The sequence below is a fragment of the Salmo salar genome, chromosome ssa15 (assembly GCF_905237065.1).
Source record: "Salmo salar chromosome ssa15, Ssal_v3.1, whole genome shotgun sequence".
NCBI classification, from domain to species: domain Eukaryota; kingdom Metazoa; phylum Chordata; class Actinopteri; order Salmoniformes; family Salmonidae; genus Salmo; species Salmo salar.
The window spans coordinates 99432836-99448194 of NC_059456.1; the positions used below are offsets into that span (position 1 = coordinate 99432836).

At 42.5% G+C, this 15359-nt stretch overlaps 1 protein-coding gene across 4 annotated transcripts in view; it reads left to right on the forward strand.

Moving 5' to 3' along the window:
* The window catches only part of LOC106572815 (protein kinase C zeta type), a 192980-nt gene that overhangs the window by 4852 nt on the left and 172769 nt on the right, over window positions 1-15359 (forward strand). The window contains exons 1-4 of one of the 4 annotated variants that reach the window (XR_006759341.1): window positions 101-502; window positions 12669-12790; window positions 12936-13025; window positions 13221-13271. Coding sequence is in view for 3 of the 4 variants with exons in the window: in XM_014147311.2 (XP_014002786.1) it covers window positions 432-502; window positions 12669-12790; window positions 12936-13025; window positions 13221-13271 (334 nt within the window). In the remaining variant the exon portion in view is untranslated. Of the gene's footprint in view, window positions 1-100; window positions 503-12668; window positions 12791-12935; window positions 13026-13220; window positions 13272-15359 lie in introns of those variants that run through there. The other 3 variants (XM_014147311.2, XM_045696421.1, XM_014147314.2) reach the window with 3 other exon arrangements.

Here is a 15359-nt window from a genome sequence, read left to right on the forward strand (position 1 = left end):
TTTTTCTTTTGATACAAATATTTTTTTTTTGTTACTTTTACTCAAGTAGTATTTTACTGGGTGACTTTCACTTTTACTTGAGTCATTTTCTATTTAGGTAATGTTACTTTTACCCAACACTGTCAACAGGTGATTTGGGCCGGGCCAGCCAGCCCTGGCAGTGCGTTTTCTCCGCCCCCTACGGTCGGTAACCATAGCGAGCCCCATATCACCGGAGACGCTCGTGTCCAGAATTACGAATATAAAACGTTGCGTGGGAATTCCATGCGAGGCTACCAGGTAGTAAGATATTTCATGTTTGACACGTCGCATAACATTACAGTTTCTATCGAGAGGTCAATCCAAAATGTTCCATGGAAACCTTTATCTTCAAGTGAGGCCTGTTGATACAGGTTTGTTTAGTTGTCTGGTAGTTCCCATCCTGGATTACAATGCCTTCTAGATACGGATCCCTGGTGGACCAGGGCTCAGAGTGCGTGACAATTAAAGCGCACTACAGCGGGTGAGTATTTGGCAAGTCGGTTATGAGGATTGCATTTGCAACATTCGACTCATAAGAAAGTAACAAGTCGTTTTTTTTGTAGTCGTTCAATCGTTTCCCGAGCCATACCTCGTACTGGCTCCATGGTGTCTTAATCAGCATAGGAATGCTGTCAGACCCTAGTGCAGCTGTAAGCAAGAGGGTCGGATCTGCTGGCTACCTTTGCTTCAGCCTTTTATAAATTGTAGTTCGTTATAAGTGTGATCATCCCACCTTGCCTTTGAGCTACCTAATGCCCTAGGCTACAATAACTATTTCGCACCTAGGATTTATTTAATTCACAACATTGTTATTCCATCTGTGACAGTGATACTTATGTCAGTGTAAATCCGTTTTGAAACGAGCATATGCTAAACTAGAAAGTGTTCTGCTAGCCATACTGTAGTACTTAAACGGACTGTAGTACTTAAACGGTTGTCAATGGGGAATTCGAACTCTAACCAATCCACAGGTGGGTTACAGTCGTCGTCCGTAGGCCGTCATTGTAAATTAGAATTTGTTCTTAACTGACTTGCCCAGTTAAATAAAGATTCAATTGAAAAAATAAAATCAACAAATGACGCAGTTTCTCGTACTTTTTCATCTAGAAGACTGCCAACTTCCACTCACAATCTTCTCGGTGTAAAAGTTGGCATAGTAGGATTTAAAGACCGTTACATCTGATGCTTTGTTGAAAGTGACAACCTACAGCGTGATATTTGCAATGATTTCTGAAGCATCTATTTAGCCTAATACAGGGTTTATAATGGCTTCAGAAAGCCTTAAAAGTTAGAGTTTCTTAAATGTTGAACTGGCTGGATGGGACCAAGTGCCATTATATAATAAATGGCAATGGGGATATGGGACAGTGACAAGGGTGTGTGTGCACATACAAGTACAGAGTTGGACAACCCTGTTTGACCTCTTCACGTAATGGTCATATTGGAGTGATCCTCGCTATATGAGCAACATTACAATTCCCGCCAAGTGGGTTAACCCTATTGGCGCAATGCGTAGAGTGTTTTTGCCTTTAATGCCAGCGACCTGGGTTTGCTTCACTGCCCCCCTGTTCGCTACATTGGTGTCAGAAGTAGGATGGTGGCTATGAGGCCGTTGGAACGCACAGCCCGGACGTGTGAGAGGACCATGTAGTCGAGTTAATCCTATTGGCGCGATGCGGGTCGCGCCGTTCACTACAATATTATCAGAATGTCATGGACATACCATTTTTGATAGGCTGATAAGACATTTCTTATTCACCTCAGGCCTAATCATTACAAAACACATTCAGGGACTTAGTCTGCCATGTGTATTCAACTACATTGCATAATTCAGGTTCATAAGTTGCTTCCTTGAATCAGTGTCACTGGAGAATCATCGTCACATTCCAGGATTGCACAATTGCGTTGATATCGGTGCTTTTATTGTAGGTGGCTGATGCTATTATTTAACCAACGTGTGCGTGTGTCAGGTGTTGCTGGGACGGGCAGTCAAACAAATCTGGGCCTGGCTGTTGACATAACAGTAAGAGGGAGCATACTAGTTTGCTCCATGCAAAAGGAGGCTTGTAGGTAGATTTAAGGCTTGGTGGTTTCGAGGTTGAGGGCTGCAGTGGTCATAATAATGGTGAACGACGATGCCACTGAATAACTTGGCAATAATTCCTGTCAGAATAAGATGCGGTCTCATATATGGCCAAACACCAGTGTTCCGTATTCACAAAGCGTCTCAGACTAGGAGTGCTGATCTAGTGTCAGGTTTTGCCTTTACAATAATAATGAACAAGAGCTGATTCATTGATCCCAGACCAGTGCTCCTATGAGATGTACTGTGAAAAGGGGTCCATATTCTCTTCTGCGTTCTGTAGATGAACCCTGGAGGCTATATTCTTTATAACATGTTTTTGGTTGCTGAAACAAACAAATGATGCCTTTTAATTGTCTTAGGGTAAAAATATGCAAATTTTCAGTCTAGAGGTTGTCCGATTTGAATGAATGCGACGCAAATGTTATTGACGGGCTGCAACCTTGTGATAAGGACGCTCCTTCAATGTAAAGTCCTGATCAGTCACACTACAGAGGATGGGAGTCGAGCCAAGCGCAGGATATACTTGGATGTTTGATAAGCCGTTTTTGAATATGCAAAATGTCAGCCTCCTTGATTAGCGGAGGCTCTGAAGATCCCACCCCATCCTAAACAAATCATTGTGCCAAAAAGAGAGGCAGGGAAGATGACAGCATCCCTGTATGGCCTAGGCTAGCGGGCTGGCGCTATACAATAACTTAGCATTACTCAATTGGCTTATTAAACAGACCTGCTGTGCATTGAAAGGTACTATGTCCAGACTCTCTGAATGTTTGAAGGGAATAACTTAACACTATATATACAAAAGTATGTGGCCAGTCCGTCAAAGTAGTGGTTACGGCTATTTCAGCCACACCCGTTGCTGACAGGTGTATAAAATCGAGCACACAGCCATGCAATCGCCATAGACAAACATTGGCAGTAGAATGGCCTTACTGAAGAGCTCAGTGACTTTCAGTGTGACACTGTTATAGGATGCCACTTTTCCAACAAGTCAGTTTGTAAAATTTCTGCCCTGCTAAAGCTGCCCCAGTCAACTGTTAGTGCTGTTATTGTGAAGTGGAAACGTCTAGGAGCAACAACGCCTCAGCCGCTAAGTGGTCGGCCACACAAGCTCACAGAATGGGACCGTCAAGTGCTGAAGAGCGTAAAAATAGTCTGTCCTCGGTTGCAACAATCATTACCGAGTTCCAAACTGCCTCTGGAAGCAACGGCAGCACAATAACTGTTTGTCGGGAGCTTCATGAAATGGGTTTCCATGGCCGAGCAGCCGCACACAAGCCTAAGATCTCCATGCGCAATGTCAAGTGTTGTGGTGTAAAGCTCGCCGCCATTGGACTCTGGAGTAGTGGAAATGCGTTCTCTGGTGATTAATCACGCTTCACCATCTGGCATTCTGATGGATGAATCTGTGTTTGGCGGATTCCAGGAGAACGCTACCTGCCCGAATGCATAGTGCCAACTGTAATGTTTGGTGGAGGAGGAATCATGGCCTGGGGCTGTTTTTCCATGGTTCAGGTTCCATGGTTCAGTTCCAGTGAAAGTAAATCTTAACGCTACAGCATACAATAACATTCTATATGATTCTGTGCTTCCAACTTTGTGGCAACAGTTTGGGGATGGCCCTTTCCTGTTTCAGCATGACAATGCCCCTGTGCATGAAGCGAGGTCCATACAGAAATTGTTTGTTGAGATCAGTGTGGAAGAACTTGACTGGCCTGCACAGAGCCCTGACCTTAACCCCATTGAACACCTTTGGGATGAAGCGGAACGTCGACTGCGAGCCAGGCCTAATCGCCCAACATCAGTGCCCAACCTCACTAATGCTGTTGTGGCTGAATGGAAGCAAGTCCCCGCAGCAATGTTCCAACATCTATTGGAAAGCCTTCCTAGATGAGTGGAGGCTGTTATACCAGTAAAGGGGGGACCAACTCCATATTAAAGCCAATGATTTTGGAATGAGATATTTAACGAGCAGGTGTCCACATACTTTTGGTCATATAGTGTATTTCTCTGTTGATGACTGAATGCTTTGAGTGTTGTTTTTCACACAGCCCTCTCTTTTGCCCATTGTATTTACTTTGTGTATCACATCGACCTTACAAACCCGCAAATTAACATGAATAATGAAGTGTCCATGCACAGGTAGGAAGTGCTTTTCAAGGTTTGAAGATTACAGCTCGACAGTGCCTAGTTATGCAATGGATATGATGGAGTCTGTGCTAATGTGGGGGAGTTGACTTAGGTAGAATTTGAATACTCGGAATTGCATCAGCCCTCTTTCTGAGCTCTATGGATGCATTGGTAATTCCCCAATTCTAAACATATTTAAAGGGGTGGGGGAGGTAATATTGTGTGGCCTTGGTGGGCTGAGTGTCCATTTGCTGACAGCCTAATTCTTTCAGTTGCCTAGCAACCCATTATGAGCAGCCATATTAGTTCTCCTTAAAGGGATAGTTCACACTGAAGTCAAAATTAAAAGGGAAGATGGGGCCCATGTAATCTATTTACATGGTGACTATCTTTCATTCCAGTTTTGTAGCCTGTAGATGTCTCCTAATGCATGTAGGAACTATAACCACAGATTGTGTGGTATATGGTTTCAGCTTTACTCTAGACCACCTTTTAAGGTATAAAAAAAGTATTTGATTTCAGGTGAACTGTCCCTTTAACTCAGTGGGCTCTCATGTGCAGAGGAGCTGTCTGAGACGGTGTCTAAGTAGTGAGACATGCAGTGAGTCTCTACCTGCTCTTAGAGATTCCCATGGGCTTTGATTTGTCATAGTGAGTCATTTCCTACCTCGCTCACTGCCAGGCTTTTGGGAATTTTTTTCAGGCATAGGATAATGCTTTGACTTTCCTGACGTTTGACTTAGCATTTTTCTAAGAGATGATGCACACTATACATTGAGTATACAAACATTAAGAATACCTGCTCTTTTCATGACATAGACTGACCAGGTGAATGCAGGTGAAGGCTGTGATCCCTTACTGATGTTACTTGTTAAATCCACTTCAATCAGTGTATGAATGGGAGGAGACCGGTTAAAGAAGGATTTTTCAGCCTTGAGACAATTGAGACATGTCTTGTATGTGTGCTATTCAGAGGGTGAAGTGGCAAGACAAAAGATTGAAGTGCCTTTGAACCAGTGGATGCTGGTGTTCCTAATGTTTGGTATGATCAGATACATGTTCACGTAGTTACATCGAAGTGCCTATGAAGTCACGCTAAAGAGTGGTCCCAAAGTAAGAGTTTACATGGGACATGTGTATGACATTCAAGTCCCGTGTTGTTCAGTTTGTACAGCATGGTGTTTGCAACGCTAGGGTTGTGGGTTCCATTCCCATGGGGGACCAGAATGAAAAAAGTATGAAAATGTATGCACTCCCTACTGTAAGTTGCTGTGGGTAAGAGTGTCTGCTAAATGACTGTAAATGTAAAAATGTAAGTATATCAGTTCATACCTGCTGTATCCTGTGCACGTGACAAATATACTCTGATTTTACTTTTACAATGATGGATCAATAGGTTAATGGATACCTATCATGAGAAGTACCCACAACCCTATTCATTAAGTTCTTACAAGGCATTAGGCTCTGAATTAGCTACAGATTGTAACACCAGATAATGTGATTTAACCAAACATTGGCATGCTGCTTCGAAGTACACTGCTTAGTGATTTCGACGCATGCCTCAGAGCTCCGGTATGAGCTCTTGGTCTGATTCCAAAATGACTGCTGTGTTTTGTGCTACTTTGCATGAGGACGAAAAGGACCATTTTCCAGAGAAACAAGCAGTCGTTCAATCTTCTCAATGTAAGAAACCAGGTTTGCTCTGCTGGCTAGTACATATTGTAGAAGTGCCAGAGAGCTGCTTCCTACCTGCACATGCCCTTAGTAACGCTAGCTGCCACACCCAACCTAAAACATACCTCTACAATGGTCGTGGCAACAACCCTGAAGCTCATAAAGGAAATACTGGAACTAACAGTAGCTAAACGGATGTTGGACAACTTTAGTGTGTTGTTGTACTTGTGTTCAAACAAAAGATTGGCATTTAAACAAGGCTGCCCAGTCATGTGAAATCCATAGATTAGGGCCTAATGAATTTATTTCAATTTACTGATTTCCTTATATGAATTGTAACTCAGTAAAACGTTGAAATTGTCGCATGTTGCGTTTTTATATATATTTTTCAGTGTATATATACTTTTTTCCCCCCAACTGTATTTAATCCCCTGCTGATTTTGTACGTTTGCCCACTGATAAAGAAAGGATCAGTCTATAATTTTAATGGTAGGTTTTTTTTAACAGTGAGAGACAGAATAACAACAAAAATATCCAGAATAACAACAAAAATATCCATAAAAACGCATGTCAAAAATGGTATAAGTTGATTTTGCATTTTAATGAGGGAAATAAGTATTTGACCCCCCTCTCAATCAGAAAGATTTCTGGCTCCCATGTGTCTTTTATACAGGTAACGAGCTGAGATTAGGAGCCCACTCTTAAAGGGAGTGCTCCTAACCGCAGCTTGTTACCTGTAAAAAAGACACCTGTCCACAGAAGCAATCAATCAGATTCCAAACTCTCCACCATGGCCAAGACCAAAGAGCTCTCCAAGGATGTCAGGGACAAGATTGTAGACCTACACAAGGCTGGAATGGGCTACAAGACCATCGCCAAGCAGCTTGGTGAGAAGGTGACAACATTTGGTGCGATTATTTGCAAATGGAAGAAGCACAAAAGAACTGTCAATCTCCCTCGGCCTGGGGCTCCATGCAAGATCTCACCTCGTGGAGTTGCAATGATCGTGAGAACGGTGAGGAATCAGCCCAGAACTACACGGGAGGATCTTGTCAATGATCTCAAGGCAGCTGGGACCATAGTTACCAAGAAAACAATTGGTAACACACTACGCCGTGAAGGACTGAAATCCTGCAGCGCCCCCTGCAGGTCCCCCTGCTCAAGAATACATATACATGCCCGTCTGAAGTTTGCCAATGAACATCTGAATGATTCAGAGGACAACTGGTGAAAGTGTTGTGGTCAGATGAGACCAAAATGGAGCTCTTTGTCATCAACTCAACTCGCTGTATTTGGAGGAGGAGGAATGCTGCCTATGACCCCAAGAACACCATCTCCACCGTCAAACATGGAGGTGGAAACATTATGCTTTGGGGGTGTTTTTCTGCTAAGGGGACAGGATAACTTCACCGCATAATTTGACGGGGCCATGTACTGTGAGAACCTCCTTCCCTGAGCCAGGGCATTGAAAATGGGTCGTGGATGGGTATTCCAGCATGACAATGACCCAAAACACACGGCCAAGGCAACAAAGGAGTGGCTCAAGAAGAAGCACATTAAGGTTCTGGAGTGGCCTAGCCAGTCTCCAGACCTTAATCCCATTGAAAATCTGTGGAGGGAGCTGAAGGTTCGAGTTGCCAAACGTCAGCCTCGAAACCTTAATGACTTGGAGAAGATCTGCAAAGAGGAGTGGGACAAAATCCCTCCTGAGATGTGCGCAAACCTGGTGGCCAACTACAAGAAACGTCTGACCTCTGTGATTGCCACAAGGGTTTTGCCACCAAGTACTAAGTCATGTTTTGCAGAGGGGTCAAATACTTATTTCCCTCATTAAAATGCTCATCATTTTATAACATTTTTGACATGCTTTTTTCAGGATTTTTTTATTCTGTCTCTCACTGTTCAAATAAACCTACCATTAAAATTATAGACTGATCCTTTCTTTGTAAGTAGGCGAATGTACAAAATCAGCAGGGGATCAAATACTTTCCCCCCCCACTGTGTGTATATATATATATATTTTTTTTTCTCCCTCACATCTGAAGCTGCCTGATACAGCTGGTCAGTTAATAGTAAAGTAGGATGGATGATACAGCTAGCTAGCTGCAATGGCAATGGCTAGCCAGGAGTTTGTCTGAAATGTAGACTTACCAATGAACAACAGTGTGCACTTCGTCCACTGCCAGTCCTATCAACCGCTTGCTGAACACGGTGGTTTGAAGAACTCAATTTTCTCAAGGCTTAAAAATCCTTCATTAACCCATCTTCTCTTCTTCATCTAATAGGTGACATCAATAAGGGATCATAGCTTTCACCTGGATTCACCTGATCAGTCTATGTCATGGAAAGAGCATGTTTTGTACACTCAGGGTATCTACTGTCTCTTATGAACTTAGTGCTTGAAAAAAGAACATTAACATGCTAAATTAATTAGCTTTGCTTTGGTTTCATATACTGTAGCTGTGGCTGTATTAATTAAATGGTTATACAGTATATTAAACTTTTGCCATAGCCAGTTGGCAAGCATGTTGAGACATCCCCTTTGCCAGTCAACATTTTCAAGCACAACCATTGCAGTGGCTTAAACTACGGGATGGAATGGACACTGCTAAGATTCTAAATAATTGTGTTGAAAACATGGACACTGCTAAGATTCTAAATAATTGTGTTGAAAACATGGACACTGCTAAGATTCTAAATAATTGTGTTGAAAACATGGACACTTCTATGATTCTAAATAATTGTGTTGAAAACATGGACACTGCTAAGATTCTAAATAATTGTGTTGAAAATATGGACACTGCTAAGATTCTAAATAATTGTGTTGAAAATATGGACACTGCTAAGATTCTAAATAATTGTGTTGAAAACATGGACACTGCTAAGATTCTAAATAGTTGTGTTGAAAACATCAGCACTCTTCCATGTGTACTGCTTTGCACATGTATCCACACGGATCATACACACCGGAGAAATTTGCTGAAGGCAGGGGTCTGGCCGACACTTTGCTTCTTTCCTTCACACAATGGAAATCACAATTATTAATGTCGTTCCCCCCAGAAGTTAAACGGGAAGTGACAACTTTCGCGAGAATATAAATTCTGGGTTACCGAGATCAGTCGAATACTAACCATATCACCACTGGCTGCCCTAAAATGATCTTCTGGAAATATAAATACTGGAAATATAAATACTGAATTATGTCTGGCTTAAGTGATCCTGAACATATCTGCCTATTTGTCCCATTGTTCAATGGCCATATTCTGAAAAAATTTATGAAATGTATGAAATTGTATGAAATGTATGCATTCACTACTGTAAGTCGCTCTGGATAAGAGCGTCTGCTAAATGACTAAAATGTAAAATGTAAAAAAATGTGTGTTGTCAACAGTAGCAGATTCAGACAGGAGGGGGTTAGGTTGGCCTAATGAGGTGTGATGTTGAAAATGAACACACTACAGTTTACAATGTCCATATCAAAGGGTGCCCACAAGGTCACCTATGAATTTATGTAGAAGCGTAATCTCAATTTTCAGAATTTTAAATGACTGTTTAGATACGAATATGAAAAGAAACCAACATTTTCAGCGATTTGAATGTAGGCTTTTGGATTTGGAATGGATTACAAATGCAGTTTACCAGTTGATGTTATTGTGTGTTGATGACGATATTAACCTATCCATCAAAATGTAGCCTGCCACCGGCCTGGAGATGCAGGGTAGGTAGCCATTTTGTGCCAACAAAGAGCCACTCTGAATCCGGCAGATGGCCGCGGTACCAACCATGATGTAGTCAACAGCTGAGACCTGGCATGGTTTGAGACACAAACAAGGAGCAATCACAGGTGTCCATGTCCACATCAATAGTAGCCAAGAAACAGAAGTGAAACCTGCATTATAATGAATGGTTTGCTCACCACACTCACATGAATGTGAGTTGGATTTGCAATTCACTCCCAATTAGGCTAGCCGTCTCATCAGTGCAGCCAACCTTTTCTGTATATGCTGTGCCTCTGATATTTCATGGAAATATCCTACTACTAGATAGCTTGGTGGGACCAGCCTGATCACCTTTAACTTCTAAACAGAATAGTGAACGCAGCTATCAGGATGGTTTCATCAGGCTAACTACTAGACACCGGTTGCCTATTTTGCATAATTGTTTGTAGCTGTTAGCTATTTGCTTTAGCTGTGTTCTAATAGCTTGTTGATTTTTGCGTCTAGCCTTTTAAATTTCACTTAAAATGCTCACAAATAGTGAGACACACTTGTTTAACTGCATGAGGGAACTGAATTATTCCGCAATACAAGGCTGACGTTTCTTTTAGTCAATGAATAAGAATGACTTGCCCAAGTTGTCTCCATTTTTTTTCTCATTAACAGAGCAGCTGTCTAAGCTGGTGTTTTGTAGCATGCAGATGTGAATTGTGAGAGGAGTAGCCTTGTGTCTCTTGCCTCTGGCTTGTATGAGCCACTGTCTGTCATTGGACTCAAACGGGTCTCTGTATAGAAAACCATACATGTACAACAAGTCAAAATAATCTATACATAGTAGTTGCCATGGCTACCCCATAACACCTGCTACCCATAGCAGAGAACCATAGGCCTTTTCTAGTGTCATTGACCCAACGGAAGGAGAGTACTTATTCAGGGATGAGTTGGTATTGAACAGAGAGCAACGCAGGAATGGGCATTTTACATTTTTGGTCTGTTCAAGTACACACATTGTTTTTTTCGAGTACTCCGAATGACAAAAAACATTTATTTAATACAAGGGCAAGGCCCGCCACTGGAATGGAATAAAATATATGCTCATTTACAGTGCATTCGGAAAGTATTCAGACCCCTTGACTTTATCCACATTTTGTTACGTTACAGCCTTATTCTAAAATGGATTAAAAAAAAAAAAAATCCTCATCAATCTACACACAATTCTAAAAAACAAAGTACTGAGTAAAGGGTCTGAATAGTTATGTAAATGTGATATTTTGTTATTATAAATTTGCAAAAATATATGGGGTATTGTGTGTAGATTGATGAGGGGAAAAAATTATTTAATCCATTTTAGAATAGGGCTGTAACGTTACAACATGTGAAGAAAATCACGGGTCTGAATACTTTCTGCACTGTATTTCCCTACTTCAATCAACCAGTACATTTTGAATTTGTGATAAAACTGTCGTAATTTGGCAAGGAATGTAGCTTGTGTATCCCATCAGTTTTTTATGCCCCATGTCCCACTGTTTTTGTAGGTTATTTATTTCTGTAGGCTTAATGGGAGTTTGTGTGCGAACTCAGCACGCATGTGTAGAGGGAGCGATCAGAACGCAATTGAGTGAGTGTTGCATTTTGCCCCGCAAAATGCACATGTACTGTAGGACTATGGAACACTGGAGTCAACATGTAGGCCTATGGAACACTGGAGTCAACATGTAGGCCTATGGAACACTGGAGTCAACATGTAGGCCTATGGAACACTGGAGTCAACATGTAGGACTATGGAACACTGGAGTCAACATGTAGGACTATGGAACACTGGAGTCAACATGTAGGACTATGGAACACTGGAGTCAACATGTAGGACTATGGAACACTGGAGTCAACATGTAGGACTATGGAACACTGGAGTCAACATGTAGGACTATGGAACACTGGAGTCAACATGTAGGACTATGGAACACTGGAGTCAACATGTAGGACTATGGAACACTAGAGTCAAAGCAAATTAACCTTGTCTTCAAGACAACATTACATTTGTAAAACATTACATTTGTTTTCGGTGGGACAAACCATAAAGCACATTCCACCAACTAGTTTTACAGTATTTTACTTGCATTATCTCTGGTTAAAGATTGAGTTTTGATGTCCGTCCCTGGAGCAGTGATGAAAGACTAGAGTGATATCTGAATGAGAGTGACTGACTGGTTGGTTGACTTGTGCTTGCCTGGAGTGGCATCTCCCACAACCTGGCATCCTGTAGGTCCTAGTTTCAGGATTCAGACGGACACACACGGTGTGCAGCAGCTTGTATGTGGCATGGTGTTTGCCACCAGGCTGTCACTGCCATGGATCATTCCGCTTCCTCCCGCTAAAGGAAGTCCAAATGTTCATCTGCACAGCTCAACCTGTAGCCGTGCACAGTTCAACCTGTAGCCGTGCACAGTTCAACCTGTAGCCGTGCACAGTTCAACTTGTAGCCGTGCACAGTTCAACCTGTAGCCGTGCACAGTTCAACTTGTAGCCGTGCACAGTTCAACTTGTAGCCGTGCACAGTTCAACCTGTAGCCGTGCACAGTTCAACCTGTAGCTGTGCACAGTTGATAAAATCATATTGTGTAGTAATTCATCCTTCCTTGGTCTGTTTATCACATTCAAATGGTAGTCACGTGATGGATGGATGTCTGTAGTGGTTTGTTGTAATTACATTTTTACAAGATGTTTAGTCTATCTAACGCTGAACCATTACTGGACAGTTACCTCCAGCGTTGTCTTAAGGAAGTACTCTCTGACTGACGTGCACGTATTCAATGCATGTCTGGCTTGGGCTGCATTTTAATTTATGTTCAAGCTTCTCGACTGAATCCAACTGGGTGTATTTCCATTTGCACTAACCCTGGTGTGTTGCAAAGTGAAAGAGTCTGTGATTTGAATAATATTAATCAATGTCAAAGAGTCTCTGTCATTTGAATAATATTCGTCAATGTGAAAGAGTCTTTGTGATTTGAATAATATTCATATTATTTCTCCTGTGTGTGTAGGGACATGCTGATCATGGACCTGGCTACCACGGTAACCTACATTGGACTGTGTGAGGAGGTGAGGGTGATGTGCGTCCTGGACCGGCAGCAGCCAATCACGCTCAAGTGGATCGACAATGAGGGTAATTGGGCACCTGCGGGTGGAAGATGACTCAGTTGTAATCAGGGTAGACAAGATCATAAGCTAGCTACGACCTGCTTATCTCCACTACGTGTGTGAAATAAGTTAATAATCTGTTTGTGTGTCTCCATGCGTGTGTCTCATAGGAGAGCCATGTACCATCTCTTCTCAGATGGAACTAGAGGAGGCCTTCCGGATCTACAGCCGCAACAGGAACTCTGGACTCCTGCTGCACGGTCAGTCAGGCCTCAGTCTGTCTACACTCACCCCCCCCTCTCTCTCTCTATCTCATCTTCTCCTTTCACCTCCTCTTCTCTACTCTCTTTTTAGCTCCTCCTCTCCTTTTCCCTCCTCTCCTCCTCTGCAATCATTCTATTTTGATTGGACATGTCTCTGGATATTCATAGTTGTCTTTCATTATTTTCTTGCAGTCTTCCCCAGTACTCCATTGAAGCCTGGTATGTCATGTCCAGGTGAAGACAGTGAGTACTAGTGCTACATATTACACACGTATTACACCTGGTTTCCCAGGAGATGCTAACACCGCTAACCATTCGAAAAATGTAAACAAAACTAGAGGCACCTCCCCATTATTTCTGGAGGCATGAAGCAGTGTTCTGTAGCTAGCAAATGAGAATAGGCACACTAGCTAGCTAACTGAATGTAAATGAATTGAATAGTTGAATGTGGAATGATAGAACTAATTTGTTTACATTCAGTTAGCTTCCGCTAGCTAGCTCCTGCAACACGACAAGAACCCCTACCTTGGTGGAATATTCATCTAGGAGAGTATAGTGTAGGAGTACTAACTTACTAACTGTAAATAACCTAGTAGTTAACTGTTCATTACACTTATTTACAAGTTAAATAAGTACCTTTCCATCAGTCTTTGCTACTATAACTCAGCGTTCAACACCATAGTTCCCACAAGGCTCATCACTAAGCTAAGGACCCTGGGATTAAACACCTCCCTCTGCAACTGGATCCTGGACTTCCTGACAGGCTGTCCCCAGGTGGTAAGGGTAGACACCACACTGCCAGGTCTCTGACCTCTTCCCTATAGGCTGTCTCATCGTTGTCGGTGTTCAGGTCTACCACTGTAGTGTCGTCAGCAAACTTAATGATGATGTTGGAGTTGTACTTGGCCACACAGTCGTGGGTGAACAGGGAGTACAGGAGGGGACTAAGCATGCACCCCTGAGGGGCCCCTGCTTTGGCAGAGGTCAGAGACCTGGCAGTGTGGTGTCAGGACAACAAGCGCTCCCTCAACGTCAGAAAGACAAAGCAGCTGATCGTGGACTATAGGAAATGGATCGACAGGGCTGTAGTGGAGCGGGTCGAGAGTTTCAAGTTCCTTGGTGTCCACATCACCAACAAACTGTCTGAGGTCCTGAGCGCTCTGGAGCAGGTTTTCATCAAAGATCTCTGTATTTTGCTCAGTTTTTTTGTTGTTGTTGCTATTCTTAAAGGACATGGAAGTTGTTTAAAAGTTGCTTCAATATTAATAAAATATAAGTATTGTAATAATAAAGAATACTATTTTCTTAAACCTTTTTATTTATTTTTTTATAAAAAAACAAAGCAACATATGATGTAGATATGTTCCTCGTGTGCATGCTCACAACAAAAGACCTGCTGAACGTTACCTGGACGTTTCTTGAACGTTTGCTGGAGCAGACCAGTAATGTTAAGCACATCTTAGTTGTGGAGCGTTCCCTCCAATAAGTTGTCAGGGGTTTACCACTCGTCCGTTTCACAGGGTGGTGACAGCAGCAGGATGTCTTCACTAACCCCCTTCCTTTCTCTCCTTCCCTCTCTTTTCTCTCTCTCAATTCCCTCTGACACTAGCTATGGTTTCTCTCCCTCTATTCCCTCTCTTTTCTCTCTCTCCATTACATTCCCTGGCTGTGAGGCTGACTTTGAGACACAGTACTCCCAAGTTGTCTGACTGAGATATTCCTTGGTGATGGGTTCTCTGGTGTTGGGTTGTCTAATATCAGCATCAGGGAGAGGTGTGCATGTTAACCTTTACGCTAATGTCGGAAATTACAATTGCTTTCTCTAATTGGTTAAGAATGGTTAACTTAGAAGATGAACATGACAAATGTCTTATACTGTAAGTCAGAAAGGAAAACGGCGCACACTGCTGCTCATGCGCCCAGGTGATTTTATTTACAACAACGTCTCGACCCTTAGAACTTCAGGCATCCATATGAGTCACCTTGTGCTCTGTTGTTGGTCTTCGATGCGATGGGTGGTGTATCGTGGCATCTCTCTCTCTAGCCCTCTCATTCTCACTCTCTAGTCCTCTCTAGCTCACTCTCTCTCTTTCTCTAGCCCTCTCTTTCTCTTGCTCTATCTCTCTATCTCTCTCACATAGTATCGGGTTGCCTATAGCACAGTCCTGTACATTTGCTGTGCCAGCATGTTTTGCCGGCTGGTGCACCAATGTGGGTTTTAGTCTGTGTGTGTGTAATGGTAAGTGTGTGTGTGATGTAAGGGATGCCTGTGCTCTGTCCAGAGGATACTGTATGCTGTGCATTGGTAATAGTAGAGCATGTGATGTATTC